Source organism: Dipodomys spectabilis, unplaced genomic scaffold, assembly GCF_019054845.1.
Source record: "Dipodomys spectabilis isolate Male_0828 unplaced genomic scaffold, ASM1905484v1 ptg000140l, whole genome shotgun sequence".
In the NCBI taxonomy this organism is placed as follows: Eukaryota; Metazoa; Chordata; class Mammalia; order Rodentia; family Heteromyidae; genus Dipodomys; species Dipodomys spectabilis.
In genome coordinates, this window is record NW_024870817.1 from 12,870,702 (window position 1) to 12,886,893 (window position 16,192).

General features: G+C 40.8%; 1 protein-coding gene across 1 annotated transcript in view; it reads right to left on the bottom strand.

Moving 5' to 3' along the window:
- Positions 1 to 205: 205 nt before the first annotated feature.
- Positions 206 to 16,192, bottom strand: part of Adgrv1 (adhesion G protein-coupled receptor V1) — a 479,179-nt gene continuing 463,192 nt past the window's right edge. Inside the window, exons 87-89 of the mRNA XM_042690972.1 lie at positions 12,685 to 12,876; positions 8,842 to 9,019; positions 206 to 618 (exon numbers count right to left, since the gene is read on the bottom strand). Coding sequence (XP_042546906.1) covers positions 500 to 618; positions 8,842 to 9,019; positions 12,685 to 12,876 — 489 coding nt within the window. The 3' untranslated portion in view covers positions 206 to 499. The remainder of the gene's footprint in view (positions 619 to 8,841; positions 9,020 to 12,684; positions 12,877 to 16,192) is intronic.

Here is a 16,192-nt window from a genome sequence, read left to right on the forward strand (position 1 = left end):
CAACAGACTATTCATTTTACATTTTCCAGGGATTAAAGTTTTCTAGATGTAGAGAAGACCTGAATCTAAATCACTTTATCAAGGATAGGAGAAATAGATGCTTGTCATCATGTAGATAGTTTGCTTGTGCCCATTTCTTAATAAATAATGAGCCTGAGCGATACCAAATGTATTCTATTGTTTTTTTTATTGATTATTACTTTCATTAAACAATGTTAGCTAAATAGGATGATTGAACAGCCACTAATATTATTAGAATAGGTGCATCCTAGTCATTCGTAAATGGATCCAGTCTTTCACGATAACCGTTGCATATATATATAAGTAAGTAATTTTTATTCCAAATAGAGCAGTCACGTTCATGCTAATCATTCAGTACAGTACACAGATTCCCAGTACATGGCTGTAGATACTAATAGGGTACAAAATCCAGGACAAATGTGAAGCTATCCTGTTGTAAATATTAGTGAGGCTGTGATTCTAAAGATTAGTGAGGCTGTCAGAGGTGGGTATCAGCGATGGGTATCCTTCTGAGTTCCACAATCTGTGAGTCAGTCAACGTTCCTCCCTCCTGGCTGCCTTGACCAGATTCATTGTCACTGACACTGAGACCAGCACCTTGCAATGGAAAGAGAAAAAACACAAAGTCCAAAACTATTAACAAAATGAGTTTTCTTCTTCTTCTTTTAATGTGACTGGGGTTTGAACTCAGAGCCTTTTGCTTGTGTTTAACAAAATGCTCTGCTTCTTGAGCCACGCCTCCAGCCCTACTGTAATGAATTAAGGGTGAAGATACTTATTTCTGTATGTGTAAAAATACAAACAAAGAAAACCCCAAGAGCTATATAGGTAGTTTTTAAAAGGAGACGTTAACTTTTGAAGGTGTAAAGATGTGCTTGTTTCCACAGTGTGGACAGGTGTAATCTACTGCGAGAACCAGAGAGCAGGCTTCTCAGTCAAGGGCTTATCACAGCAGGAAATCAGGCAGGTTATTGAATTTTTCCAGCCAGGGGTTGGCATTTGTTGTTAGAACACCTGAAAACTCCACCCCACAATCTCCATGGCCTCCAGCAGTTCCATCCTGTGTGACTGTCTGTCAGTGGCTGGGTGGGGGAGGGTGACGCCTGGACTTCTTCAGCACTTTAAAGGATCAGACTGATCCCAAGATAAAGGCAGTTATGTAACACAGTGCAAAACATTGGCCTAGGAATCCCAGGAAGCTCCAGGGCTGTTCACTGAAGACAAGGTCAACATCTCTCCTTGCAGGAAGTTCCACTATGCAACAACTCTCCCTCCCCCATCTCAGTATCTCCCTCCCCCATCTCAGTATAATTCAGAGCACTTCAAACTATGCCAGATTAACATCGATTCTCTTCTGTAATTGAGAGGAACAGGTAAACTCTCATGTAGTCTTCTCTCTTCCTTTGTCTGTCTGTCTCTGTCTCTGTCTCTGTCTCTCTGTCTCTCTGTCTCTGTCTCTGTGTCTCTCTCTCTCTCTCTCTCTCTCTCTCTCTCTCTCACACACACACACACACACACACACACACACACGCAGAGAGAACTGGGATGTGGTCAGAGGTTGTGCTGGCATGAATCAGCAAGACATTACAGATCCCAGTCCCTCTCCTATACTCATTACTCCACTCAGCGAAAAAAGGAGAGAAGTGTGAAACCAGTGGTGGGTGTGTGGGTGTGTGTGCGTGCGCACACGCTTGTATGCACACGCTTGTAGAGGTGGAGACATCCCTCCCTGTGATAGTGGATCCGCGATTCTGAAGTAGGCAGCTATTGGAAGATGTTGATTTAGCTTCAGCATAACCTGTTTGGAGAAGGAAGTAGCCTACTGATCCTCCTTCTAGCCAAGTGCTCCCTCTCCTGGGTCTCTGTCCTTCATAGCAAGTCAGTTAAAGGCTGCTGTTAAAACTCTTGCTTCCCTTGCTTCTGAGCCATGTACATCACTTGCCCATCTCTTCCTCTAATGAGCTGGCTCTTTCCAGAGCTCTTTTGCTTTTTCTCACATCTCTTACAGCTGTTTCAGCACTGGTGGCCTTGCCTTGAGCCTTGCTTTAAAGCCAACATGATCCGTTGGATTCTTGATTGCTCTGCAGCCAACACTATATGATGCTAGTGCTGCTGAGCAGCTTAAGGCCTCTGCCACCATCCACTCAGCGGGGGCTATAGCTGAGTCGCATTAGCACGAATCTGGCATACGCTGTGAGGAAAATGAAGGAGAATGGAAAAGGAATAGGCTGGACTCAATAGTCAACAGGCTATGACTATTTATTACCAGTGAGGGACACTGACCTCCCCATGGGTTTGGAGGTTGTGCAAGGGCCTGGATTTTGGGGTGGGTTTCTATAGGTCTTAACAAGGAAGTAGAAAATTCAAAAAGAAAAAGAAAAAGAAATGTCTATGGTTTCTTTGGGGCCAAGGATGGTGTCCTTGGCCAGGCCCTGAGTGGAATGAATGTTCTACCTGGGGTAAGAGGGGCTTTCAGTTAAACCAAGGTCAGAGCAGCCCACCTGAGGACAAGCATGTGAGCACAAGCATGGTGCTTTGCTTGACCCAGAGGAATAAGGTGAGAATCAATCCTCATATTCCATCTTTGGATACATAAAAAGACTGGGCTGAGAGGGGAGAGGCAAGTCCTTCACATGCAATCCTCAGCACCCAGATGAAAACCAAGACATCACATAAACCCCATCAACTCAGGCATTGCCTCTCTTACTTATGAAATATAACAGTTCTCTTAACATTTTTGTTAGATTATGTACTTGTTATTTTAGATTGTCCTTCTTGTGGCTCATAGGGAACTGTGAACACTGCGAGGGTTCAGACAATGGAGATGTTGGTAAACCAGGCTTTGCTTCCCAACTCTCAACATCTCCTCTGGACCACTCTGCACTCATTGCCCTTTCGTTCTCCAGGGCAAACATCAGTCTTACTGCCACCTGCATCTAGGCTGGAATTGCCAGCTTCGGCTTTCACCATGCTCCATTGTCTGGCTGTAGCCCACTCATAGGTGTTTTCCAACCCTGGCTCATTGGAGAGCTTCTTCCAAAACTGATGTGGTCTCTGATGGGTGCTATGTTACCTTGTTAATTCCAGCCTGGATTCATAAAGACAGAGCCCTGTGTATTCCTTTAACCATTCCTCAAAACCAGAAGGATCATGGTTCTAAGCCAGCTCACACAGGAAAGTCCATGAGACTCTTATCGCCAATAAATTACCCAACTAAAATATGAAATATTTAAGAATATTTCCAATAACAATGGTTGTCTTTTTTTTTTTTTTTTTTTGCCAGTCTTAGGGCTTGCACTCTGTACTTGGATACTGTCCCTGAGCTTCTTTTGCTCAAGGAGAGTACTCTTCCACTTGAGACACAGTGCTACTTCTGGCTCTATTTTTGTTGTTGCTTGTTTGTTTGTTTGTTTGTTGAGGAATTTATTGGAGATAAGAGTCTCACGGAGTTTCCTGTCCAGCTGGCTTAGAACAGCAATCCTCAAATCTCACGTCCTGAGTAGCTAGGATGACAGGCATGAACCACCAGTGCCTGGATGATAATGCATTAAAAAAAAAATTAGTAAGCTGTTAAAATTGAAAAGTTCTTATTTTCTAAGACCAGGCAACCCTAGGCTTGCATTTATGCATAAAGAATAAAAACAAAACAAGACAAAACAAAACAAAATTCCCCTGCAAACTATTAGTCATTCTTTTCACCCCACTCCCTTGAATTGTAATGCTACTTGCTTGGCATCTGAAAGTAATATTTTTGAAGAAAATCCTAAAGACTTTAGGCCTTCAAAGAACAAAGGATCCATGCTTCTCTGCTGGGAAAACACTACTGTCTGCTTCGGAAAAACCTTGAGCAAACTGGTAAGATAATGGCTATTTTACAAAGAAAAAGTAACTAAGACCCTGCAGCCTGTAATACTTTGATCTGGACAAAGAAGAAGTCTTAGGAGAGGGAAATGAATGGATGTCAAGCATGAAACAGTATGGTAAGACAAAGTTATGCACAGGAAGTAAAATGGAAACAAAAGTTAAGAGAGAAAAGAAAACGATGTATAACTTCCAAACTGCAAAAGACCAGTCTTTGCATACATTTTTAAAGATGAGTAACAGTAGGTATCAAATTAGTAAGGTACTGAGACAACTTCAGAGTAGTTTTAAAAATAATATAAAATTCCTATCTTCATACATCAAAATTTATAAAACAGCAAAATTTAAATCATTTGATACTACTTAAACTTAATTAAAATGTATTCAAGTGTATACTAGCAATCTAAAAATTATTTACAGGTTCAAATGTGTGTCTTAGAAGACACTCTGTTTCATGTACTTTGACTTGAAAAAATAAAGGTATCCCTGAGTTGGTTCAAAGTTTGCAAACTTACAGAGGACAACAATGCTAGTGACATAGATTCTGTGGACACAGGAGAAAATGAAGAGCTCATGGCCAAAGGGGCAGCTGTTACTCAGCTGCAGTCCAGTTTGGTAGCTTTTTCTATAAATGCTCATTTTTATGGGGTATATTTAAGTTTTGAATATTGGCTCACAGACTGATAAAGTGCTATGTGGTTCAAATAAAACTATTGTTTGGCCTAATCTTACCTATAAGTCAATGGTACATTCTGCTGGAGAGGGAATCATGTGGGCTGTTGTTCCTTTATTTGCCCTTATCTTATAATAGAAGGCTGGGTGAGTTGCTCTAGTATAGTAGCCCCATTTCCTAAAAATAGAGAGATCGATACTAGAGATTGTTATGTTGATCTTTTATTTCCTAGTGAGCTTTAAGAACACTAAGGAATGCTAAACTAAATTTGTAAGTAAGCAAGTCATTCCATGCATTCCTGAACCAGAGGAAGTTAATACTTGTGACATATATATATATATATATATATATATATATATTTATCACAGATCTAATTTAATTATGCTTCAGGAATTCATTCTATGTCTCCAGTGTCAGAACACCAACAACTGACACTACCTGAAAGTCCCTTTTTTAGTCTCAACACTAACCATTGTTTTATAGAGTTAATTATTCTCTATTTCCCCAAAGTCTTTACCCTCTTCAGTTTTCTTTATGATCTTGCTAAAATTTCTCTAGGGGCCTTCTGTTTTCTTTTTCCTCCTCTTCCTCCTTCTCCACCACTACTACTACTACTATCATCACCTCTTCCTCCTCCTCTTCCTCTTCTTCTTCTTCTTCTTCTTCTTCTTCTTCTTCTTCTTCTTCTTCTTCTTCTTCTTCTTCTTCTTCTTCTTCTTCTTCTTCTTCTTCTTCTTCTTCTTCTTTTTCTTCTTCTTCCTCCTCCTCCTCCTCCTCCTCCTCCTCCTCCTCCTCCTCCTCCTCCTCCTCCTCCTCCTCCTCCTCCTCCTCCTCCTCCTCCTCCTCCTCCTCCTCCTCCTCCTCCTCCTCCTCCTCCTCCTCCTCCTCCTCCTCCTCCTCCTCCTCCTCCTCCTCTTCTTCACTCCTTTTGCAGCGTTAGGGAATAAAGGTAGGTGTTTTCCAACTCAAGTGATGCCTCTAGCCAGTTTATCTTGGTTATTTTTATAATAGGAATCCCTTTATGCATAGGTCTGCCTGGGTTGTGATTCTCCTATTTATGCTTCTTCCTTTCACTGTGGATAACAGTTACACACTACTGGACCCAGCCATTGCGCTTCCAGTGAAGCGAGAGTAACAAGCTCATACCATTGTCCAGCTATTGAGTTAGAAGGAATCTGGTTGCCTTTTATGCCTGGGTGGTCTTAAGCTGCTATTCTGTGAACTCCTAAGTGGCTAGGGTGACAGGCTTGAACTGCTTGTATCAAGCTTCTACTCCATTTTTAATGTAGCATTAGTTAGTATATTGCTCTTCTTTCCCTTTTCTTGTCTGGTCTTTTGTCTGTCCTTGATTTTAATCCCCATCCTCCCTTCTACTCTCCCAGGTCAAATTTATTTATTTATTTTTATTTTTATTTTTTGGGTCCGGTCGTGGGGCTTGAACTCTGGGTCTGGGCGCTGTCCCTCAGCTCTTCAGCTCAAGGCTAGTGCTCTACCACTTGAGCCACAGTGCCACTTCCAGCTTTTTTCTTTTTGCTTATGTGGTGCTGAGGAATCGAACCCAGGGCCTCAGGCATGCAAGGCAAGCGCTCTACCACTGAGCCACCTTCCCAGCCCCCAGGTCAAATTTATTCATCCCCATAGCCACAAAGATCATTCTTTTCATGAGCACATCTCAAATGCTAAGATCCAAGTCTGATCAAATCAGTTTCTCTTGCAATCAAATAAATGAGTGCTCTGTTGTATGATTTCTTTCTTTCTTTCTTTTTTTTTACGGTCCAGTTGTGGGGCCTGTACTCTGGGCTTGGGCACTGTCCCTCAGCTCTTCAGCTCAAGGCTAGTGCTCTACCACTTGAGCCACAGTACCACTTCTGGCTTTTTTCTTTTTGTTTATGTGGTGCTGAGGAATCGAACCCAGGGCCTCAGGCATGCAAGGCAAGCACTCTACCACTGAGCCACCTTCCCAGCCCTGTTGTATGATTTCTTGTCATCCAAGTGAGAAGCAGATGCTTTTATTACTGTTCTCATACCCATTTAGTTCCTCTTTAGCATTTCTTTTTCTTTTCTTTTTTTTTTTTGTTGGTCATGGGGCTTGAACTCTGCGCTCTTCAGCTCTACCGCTTGAGCCACAGCACCACTTCCGGTTTTCTAGTGGTTACTTGGAGATAAGAGTCTCATGGACTTTCCTGCCAGGGAACCGCAATCCTCAGATCTCAGCCTCATGAGTAGCTAGGATTACAGTTGTGAGCCACCAGCGCCTGGCTCCTTCTTAGCATTTCTCTTGTATTCTTATGTTTGTTTTTTCATTCTCTACATTCCCTTGGTCGAGGATCATCTTCTCTCAGCTTTTCTGATGTTGCTTCTAGTTACTTTTCACACCTTCATAAAAGCATTTTGCCTCAAAATCAAGTGGTACCCTGTCATGTCTCTTTTCAAAAATCTTCCTGGCTCACTATGTTCTCTAAAAGTTCAAGCCCTTAATGTGACTTCCAAATAGCAATTTTAATAATAATAATAATAATAAACAGCAAGTACTGTAGTACACCAAAATAAAACAATCACTAAATGTATCCAGAAGCTCTAAATTAAATTAAAGTAAATCTCTTCACTCTGGAACTTTTTTTAGAGCTTCTAAAATGCTAAGGTGAGTTGTGAATCTTCAGTTTCCCAAACACACTCGGTCAAGGGATCCTCTCATAGAATTACAGCTGTGAAGACCTCAAGGAGAGTGCTGGTCAGAATCCAAGCAGGCAATATCAGTTGTGGCTGTGTGGAAGGTGGTGTTTAATTGGAGGAAATGGGTACTGGCAGCATGCTTGGAAGGGTATGTCATCACCCTACCCTTTCTTATTACTCTTGCTTTCTGGCTCCCATGAAGTAAATGGCTTTCCTTTTCTATGTCCTTCCTCCATGACTAAAACCTGTGGAACTGTGAACTGAAATGAATCCTTCCTCTGTGTGTGAAGGAGTATGTATGTATGTGTGTATGTGTGTGTGTGTACACATTATATACACACACACAACAGATATACAGATATACATTTATAGAGAGAGGAATAAATGAAATATTGAAATATGTGAAACTATAGAATAATATAATGCTTACTACACTGCCTTTGAAATTTTCTCTACCACTTGAGCCACAGCACCACTTCTTGCCTTTGAAATTTTCTGATCAGAAATATTCCTTAAGAAAGAAAGGGTTCTTTGGTGCATACAGGAACAAGATTTTTGGGCTGGGAAGGTGGCTCAGTGGTAGAGTGCTTGCCTTGCATGCATGAGGCCCTGGGTTCAATTCCTCAGCACCACATAAGCAGAAAAAAAAAAAGCTGGAAGTGGTGCTGTGGTTCAAGTGGTAGAGCGCTAGCCTTGAGCTGAAGAGCTGAGGGACAGCGCCCAGGCCCAAAGTACAGGCCCCACAACCGGCAAAAAAAAAAAAAAAAAAAAAAAGGAACAAGATTTGGAAATCACTGTAAATTAATTTTAGTTTGCGTTATATGTGTTGCCAAGAAAAAATATCTTTGAGGTTAGCTGGATTTAGGAATAGGTCAAAACAATCAAGATGTACTAAGGATGACCTATGGCACCTCTATTGTGTTATGGCAAGAGTACAGACTACTACTACTACTACTACTATCACAACACTCTTCTTTGTTTTTTTGGGGGGGGGTCTGGTCATGGGGCCTGAACTCTGGGCCTGGGTGCTGTCCCTCAGCTCTTCAGCTCAAGGCTAGCACTCTACCACTTGAGCCGCAGCGCCACTTCCAGCTTTTTTCTTTTTGCTTATGTGGTGCTGAGGAATGGAATCCAGGGCCTCATGCATGCAAGGCAAGCGCTCTACCACTGAGCCACCTTCCCAGCCCCCACAACTCTCTTCTTCCCCCTCCTCCTCCCCCTCTTCTTCCCCCTCCTCCTCCCCCTCTTCTTCCTCCTCCTCCTCCCCCCTCCTCCCCCTCCTCCTCCTCCCCCCTCCTCCCCCTCCTCCTCCTCCCCCCCTCCTCCCCCTCTTCCTCCTCCTCCTCCTCCTTTTGTACCAGGCTGTGAACTCAAAATCTTGAACTTGCTTGACTTGCTTGCTCAACTGGCATTCTCCCACTTGACTCATACTTTCTGCTCCAGATTTTGAGGGTTATTTAGAGCTGCAGTCTCATGGAGTTTTCTACCTGGGCTGGCTTCAAATCTTGATTCTCCAGGTCTCAGCCTCCTGAGTCACTAGGATTAAAGACCTGAGCGAACTGTGTCTGGCAAGAGCACCTCCTTCTAACATAGTTTGTGGGTTTCATACATACCAGTTTTTAATGCAAATATCAAGTCATCAAACTCCTGGGATTCTTCATCAGCAATTAGTGACCCCTGGCCATATGCTCCAGAGGAAGGGAATGAGGCACCATTTTGAGGACTTGTCTTCAAGTCAGGGCTGGCCTGACTGGCTTGTTGGAAGGATGCTCTCTCCCAGTCAGGTGGCACCTTTCATGGGGTAAGGGAGAAGAAAACCATGTGGTGAATACATGCACATTTATGCTCAAACCTATATGAACAATTCACATTCATGTTTTGCCATAGAGAGCTTATGAAAGAACTATTGAGTATTTTTAATATTATGACATTTGATTTTACAATTTTTTTTTTTTTAAAGAAAATGATGTCTCTTTCTTGGCCAATCTCATCTGATGATTTTAAACAATAGTTGTATCAGAATTACATGTGGATGTCTATGCTGTCATGAGTGGATAAAGAGAAGAATGTAATCCAATACATGCATTTAAATTTTTCGGAAGATGTGAGCAAGGGAAACAAGATGTCACCAGGAGACGCACGCACCTGATCTTTAATCTAAGGTGTTGTAGTTAACATAGCTGGGCAGATGGAAGACCTACTGAATTTTTTAAAAAAGCAACTTCTTTCAAATGTCCTAAATCCTCCCTTTGATCAGTTAGTTGAGAAGATAGTTCTATTCTGAAATGACTAAATGTATTCATGTCCTTCGAGGTAAACTACCCCTATCTTTCGCTTCCTTAGCTCCCCCCTAACCGTATGGCTTTGTAGGTCTTTGACAGTGTCATTGATGGCTGGATGAAGGCCAAGTCTAAGCAGTGGGGAATGCAGAGCACACTTGAGGCTATACCTTTGGGCAATACCCAAAGAGAACACGGAAGCAGTGGCTGGACAGGCACTGGCTGCCCACAGAGGTATTTCTAGGAGATGCTGGAACTCTATACTAGAAAAATCAACTTGAGAACTTTAAAAGTAATCTGGACAGGAGAAAACAAAACCTTAAATAAGAGAAATTTCATGAAGAAGTTAAACTTTTTTTTTTTTTTTTTAGGTCCTGGGGCCTGAACTCTGGGCCTGGGCGCTGTCCCTCGGCTCTTCAGCTCAAGGCTAGCACTCTACCACTTGAGCCACAGCGCCACTTCCAGCTTTTTTGTTTTTGCTTATGTGGTGCTGAGGAATCGAACCCAGTGCCTCAGGCATGCAAGGCAAGCGCTCTACCACTGAGCCACCTTCCCAGCCCAAGAAGTTAAACTTTTAAGCCATTACTGTCCAATAGTACTTTCTTGAAAGAGAGAACTGCTTTGTATCTGCCTTCTCCAGTCACGGGACACACGTGATTACTCAAACACTTAAAATATGGCCAGCATGAATGATGAACTGTATCTGTAATGCAATTTAATTTTAGTTTCTTTGAATTTAAACAATCAGCTATAGTTCAAATAATCTTTTATTAGCTGAAGAATACTCCATGGGATGGTTCAAATCTAGATAACTATTCAATTGACAACCATTCAAAATAACCACAAAATTTCTTTTTAGCAGCTTCATTTTTGACCAAAGGATTTGAATATATATCTGTCCTTGTTGGTATGATGGTGAAATAATTCATTTTTAAAGAACCTTTGGGATATTGAAATGACAATAGACTTCAAAACTTTTAAAAGTACCAAAGACATATTTCATTTTTAATTATTCCACTTGAACTTCTTTACCTTACAGCTAAAATTTGTATATTTTGAACAAAATGCCCCATTTCCCTCACCTCCAGTCTGCAGCAACCACTTTTCTATCATTTGTTTAACTATTGCTAATTGATATTTCTTTACATTTTATTTTTGGACCAATCATTTATATGTATACATGTACATGTGTATAGTATACATATTGTATCTGTATGTGTTATAAATCATAAGTATGTTTATAAATGACGTAAGTCATGTATATGAGTATATTATATAGCATGTACATGTAGATTAGATTTATCATGTATACATATTGGTATAACTTGATTTTTGAACTTGTATCTTAATTTTAACCTGACATAATTAAAATTACTTTATATACTGTCATGCAGAACAAAAAATAGTTTTGGAAATGTAGTATACTATTTGTTAGGGTTTTTTGTTGTTGTTGTTGTTGTTTTTGTTTTTGTTAGTCATGGGGCTTGAACTCTGGGCCTGGGTGCTGTCCCTGCGCTCTTCAGCTCAAGGGGAGTGCTCTACCTCTTGAGCCACAGGCCACTTCCACTTTTCTAGTAGTTTATTGGAGATCAGAGTCTCACCGACTTTTCTGCCCGGGCTGACTTTGAACCATGATCCTCAGATCTCAGCCTCCTGAGTAGCTCGGATTACACCAGCACCCAGCTTTGTTAGGTTTTTAAAGAGAGACTGAGTAAGAAGTACACCACGCACATGGTATTCAGGTATGGGGTAGGTTTATTCATCCTTATGGCTGGCAGCAGGCCATGTTGGCACTCCACAAGGTTGGGAGAGACCTGGGAAAGATGACGTCTTGCCCTGGGCTAGGCTTTATCTAGAGTGGGGGAGTGGAGGAGGGGAAGGTGTGGTCACATTGAATCCAGATGTGACCTCAGCAGATGCAGATATGACTTTTTCCAGGTGTGCCAGTTGCCTAGGTAACGCAGGCACTGGGCGGAGACTTTGCTGCGAAGAGGGTGGAGTCGGCTCACCATCCAGGAGCAGACTTTATACTATTTATCCATCAACTAGCATTTATGTAATCTATCTTTCTACCTATCTATCAAAAAAAAATTCCTATTCAGACACATGTACCTGACTGCCTGTCATTTTTTTAGGATATAAACAGTTTCAACTGGTTCCTTATTACTGAAAGGGCAACATGGCCCCACAGGGAACGATAATTAAGCTCATCTTGAACCCTGCAGAACTGCCTCTGGCCAGCTGTGGTCAGGTATGTTTTTAAATCTAACACTGGCCCCATGCTACTGACAAGATAGCAACAGTGTGATTCAGAGAGGAAATAACTGGTGTGGACAGAATTCAGATAACACTGGTAGGTAGATTTTACAGAGGAAATCCTGGCTTGACTTTCCAGGAGTGTGGCTAAAGCACTCTTATGAGTATCAGCTGATTTTCTTTTTTTACTGATTGTTGAGACTGAAGCAGTATGATGGGAGGGAAAGAAAGAGACGTTGAAACTATTTGGGAGACTAAGAGTATTTTTTTTCTTTTATTTGCAATCTAGAGTTTTAACTCAGGGCTTGTGATTACTAGGTAGGTGATCTGCCTCAGACCACACCCACAGCCCAGGAAGAAGATAGTCTTTTAAAACTATTTTTAGACTCAGTCACTGTCATGTCAAATTAGAAACATTTTCAAGAAAATGACAAATTTTGTTCTATCTGTCTTCTTAACACAAACTATTATCAGGCTAGCTCACAGGGTTGGGAAGAAAAGAAATTAGGCAACAGGTGAGTGATAACGGTAAGAAGAGGTCTTAAGCACCTAGTATTGGGCATTATTCATCTTTTTTTTCTCTCTCTCTCTTTTTCTTTATGTTTGCCAGTAGCAGCAATTGAATTCAGGGTTTCTTTTCAAGCTTGCTTAGCTGGCACTCTACCAGATAGACAATGCCTCCTTGCCCAGACTCTTGCTGGTTATTTTAGAGACACATTTTCACAGACTTTTTTTTTCCCTTTGGAGGCGAGGGGGGGGGGGGAGGGGGGGGTGCTGAGCTACCTTGGAACCTTTATTCTGTGAATCTTAGCTCTTAAGTAGGTAGGATTACAGGTGTAAGCTCATCTTGTACTTTTGTAAGTGGCAATAGAGGTCAAGCAGACAGAGAGAGAGAGAGAGAGAGAGAGAGAATGAACACACCTCTTCCATAGCACTGATGAGATTCTGCGTGGACTTGTTGATTTCTTCCCCAGTAGGAGGCATTCCACTGCCAGGGGTGAAGAAGGCTGTGCTGGGTCCCGGGTGACCATTCATTTCCACGGTGTAGCTGGCCTTCATAGGGCAGCACATTTGGTTGTGTAAAATAAAATAAACCACAAAGACATAAAGTCCCTGCAACAAAGAAAATAAAACAAAACAAAAATATTAGTGGGTGCAAGACAATCCTGCCAGCACATCTGAAAAATAAACTGAGCAAGTCCTCTCTAAGTACTTTCCAAAGCCTAGGAAAAAGGGTGAATTACAGAACATGTTAGCAATCCAGCTTGATCCATGGCTAATTCCATATACTACAAAAAATGTTGGTCAATTTCATTCAGAAAATTGACTGCTAATGGATTAACCATCACCACCCCCAACCTTGGTTAAAATATAAGTAACTCTGAATTTAGATGTACTAAGCATATTCACGGAAGCACAGTTGTAATAGGATAGCTAAGACCAAACCTCTTGTCCTCCTCAAAACAAACAAAACCTCTACCTTCTAAAATTTGTTCTTGGCAAAGTGGGGCCATTCAAGTTGTATTCACAATGCAGACACTTAGAAGAGCAGCATTAAACAGATTTCCAGATTTCTTTCCTATATCTCCCTGATTTACTTTATTTGGAAATAGAATAACTAGGTAGGGACTTAAAGGAGTTTTGTGGATTGCTTAATATTCAGCATGTCATGTTCTATAAATGTTACATAAGAAGCATAAAACTATCTTGTGCATTCTTTCAGCGCTATGGCCCTTTAAATTCTTTTGCAACATAGTCAAACTCTTGATACTTACTTTGCTGCCGTCATAGATAGCGCAACACAAATTTTGTGTTTGTGTTCTAGACTTTCCCTGCATTGGCTCTCCTTCATGACTTTTACAAGGGATCTACTGTGTCCTTGCAATGGTGTTTCTATAAAGCTTGCTAACTGTGACCTTTACACTCTGCCAGCCCAATACATTCAGTTCTGCCTTTTGTATCTATTCAATCTGGCTTTTCACATTTGGATGCACATAAGAATCTTCTTTGTTACAAAAAAAGTATTAAATTAATCCACAAAAAGAAATAAAACTGAGATGCTCAACCCACAAAAGAATAAAAGCAATTAACGTCATCTTTTTCAGGAAACTTGACTATCCTCATTTGAACTGTCCTGTAGTTCCTCACATTCCTAGAAAGAAGAATAGAAGCAATACCTGAAACTTATCTATAGGTAAGAGTAAAAAGCCTATTAGAAAATACTGATAGCCTAAGAATTATGAATAATTCTAATATAAAATGAAATGAGATGACCATCAACAGGGTTATGTACATGAGCATTTGATGTCTGGCCATTTCTAGAATATTGTGATTATATAAGCTTTACTCCTCTGCCTACTGGGATGGTCCCTTCTCAGACTTCATGGCTTAAAATTTTGTTTAAAAATCAGGAGTATGCATGCTAAAATCTTTCTAATGTAATTGCTTGTAACAGCCATAAAAATGTAAACAAACCTTTATTTCTCTTTGAATTAGGGCCACCTATTCTTTTAGAGACAACATTAATATTTTAAGTTCTGTAGACTCAGTGAGCTCATCTCATTTGTGAATGATGCTGTGACTATTACCAGAAACTATCTTCCTGAAAAGATATACATCCAAAACTTTTCCTGTCTAACTAACTTTTCACATAGCTATGACCTAATTATACTGGCCCCAGCAATAGACAAAACAGGGGAAAAAAATCAAACTGTCAACTTAAAAACTGTCCAAATGTCAATGATTTAGTTCAACATTTTTCTAAGCATTGTGAAGTGATAAGGCAAAAGTTGGATCAAAAAGCAAAAGCTATGCTTTAAACCCCATCTCTAAGGACTCATTTGTTCAAACTGCACCTTCTCTCTCATTTGTTTTTAGATCCAGCCTTTTGTGCTTGGGGACAGGAACTGCTTGCTGAAAATAACTTGCTTGTGAAAATGGGATGGGTTTTTCTTTCTTTTCTTTTTCCTTTTTTCTTTTTTCTGTTGAAAGCCTAGCAATATACTGTAAATATTTTGAAACTTTTAGATGTGCCTCAGGAAATGCAAACACAGTTAAAATGAAAAGGAAAGAATGTTTAAATGCAGATTAGATGACTTTTGCCTGTGTCCTGACCAAGCTGGGCAAATATAGAAAAAGGACCTTTCATTATCCAAAGTACTCAGCTGTGGAGGTTTCTGACCTCAGAGTCAAAACAAGTTTCCATTGCCAACTCTGCATATAAAATCTCAGGCTCTATGCTGATGTGGACATAAGTATGTGGTAGGGAGCAGAGGGAAGTGTATGTGTGTCTGCATATACTGGTACTGGGGCTTGAAGCTTGAACTCATGGTCTGAATACTGTCCCTTAGCATTTGCTTAAAACTATGCTTTAACATTTGCTCTACTGATTTGCTCGTGGGTTTTTGCTAACTAATTGGAGATTAAAGTCTCATAGACTTTCCTGCCTGGGCTGGCTTTGAACCATGATCCTCAGATCATAGCCACCAGAATCTAGTAGAGTTTTAAAAGTGGAGTCTAGATTCTCACTAAATGGATGGAATATTAAGTTCCTACTCTCAAATGGCTAACAAATATAATACTATCCTACTAAACAAAGGGTAGCTGTTTGCACATCCATCTGTACTTCTATCTTTTACCAAGTACAGGCTTACAGGGAAGACTTCTTTCTATGCATCGCTGTTATTATTTTATTGTTCCTTCTACTCCAATCATGAAAAATGTTTTTCAAAGTCTTTATGCAAATTATAGCTCGATTGACCATACCACTATGATTCAAGCTATTCTTAAAAATTCAGATACTGAGGGGCTGGGAAGGTGGCTCAGTGGTAGAGCGCTTGCCTTGTATGTCTGAGGCCCTGGGTTCGATTCCTCAGCACCACATAAGCAAAAAGAAAAAAGCCGGAAGTGGGCTGTGGCTCAGGTATTAGAGAACTAGCTTGAGCTGAAGAGCTGAGGGACAGTGCCCAGATCCAGAGTTCAGGCCCCACAATGTGCAAAAATAAATTAAATAAAATAAAGGACTTTCTTTAAAAAAAAAAAAATTCAGATACTGAAACTTATTAGCAAATACTCAGTGAGATACAAATAAAGCCACAGTAGTCCAAATAATCATAAGTGTTTTTAATCAGGGGTTAGTGTCTCATGCCTGCAGTCTTTGCTACTGAGGAGGCTGAAATCCGAGGATCATGTTTAAAGCCATCTGAGGCACACAAGTCTGAGAAACTTTTATCTCTAATTCATAGCCAGAAAGCCCAAACTGGAGGTATCATTCAACTGGTAAAGCAACAGCCCTGAGTGGCAAAAGCTGACAATGTGAGGCCCTGAGTTATATCCCCAGTGTGTCTGAGTTAGATGCCCAATATGTCTGCTCTCTCTCTCTCTCTCTCTCTCTCTCTTTCTCACACACACACACACACACACACACACA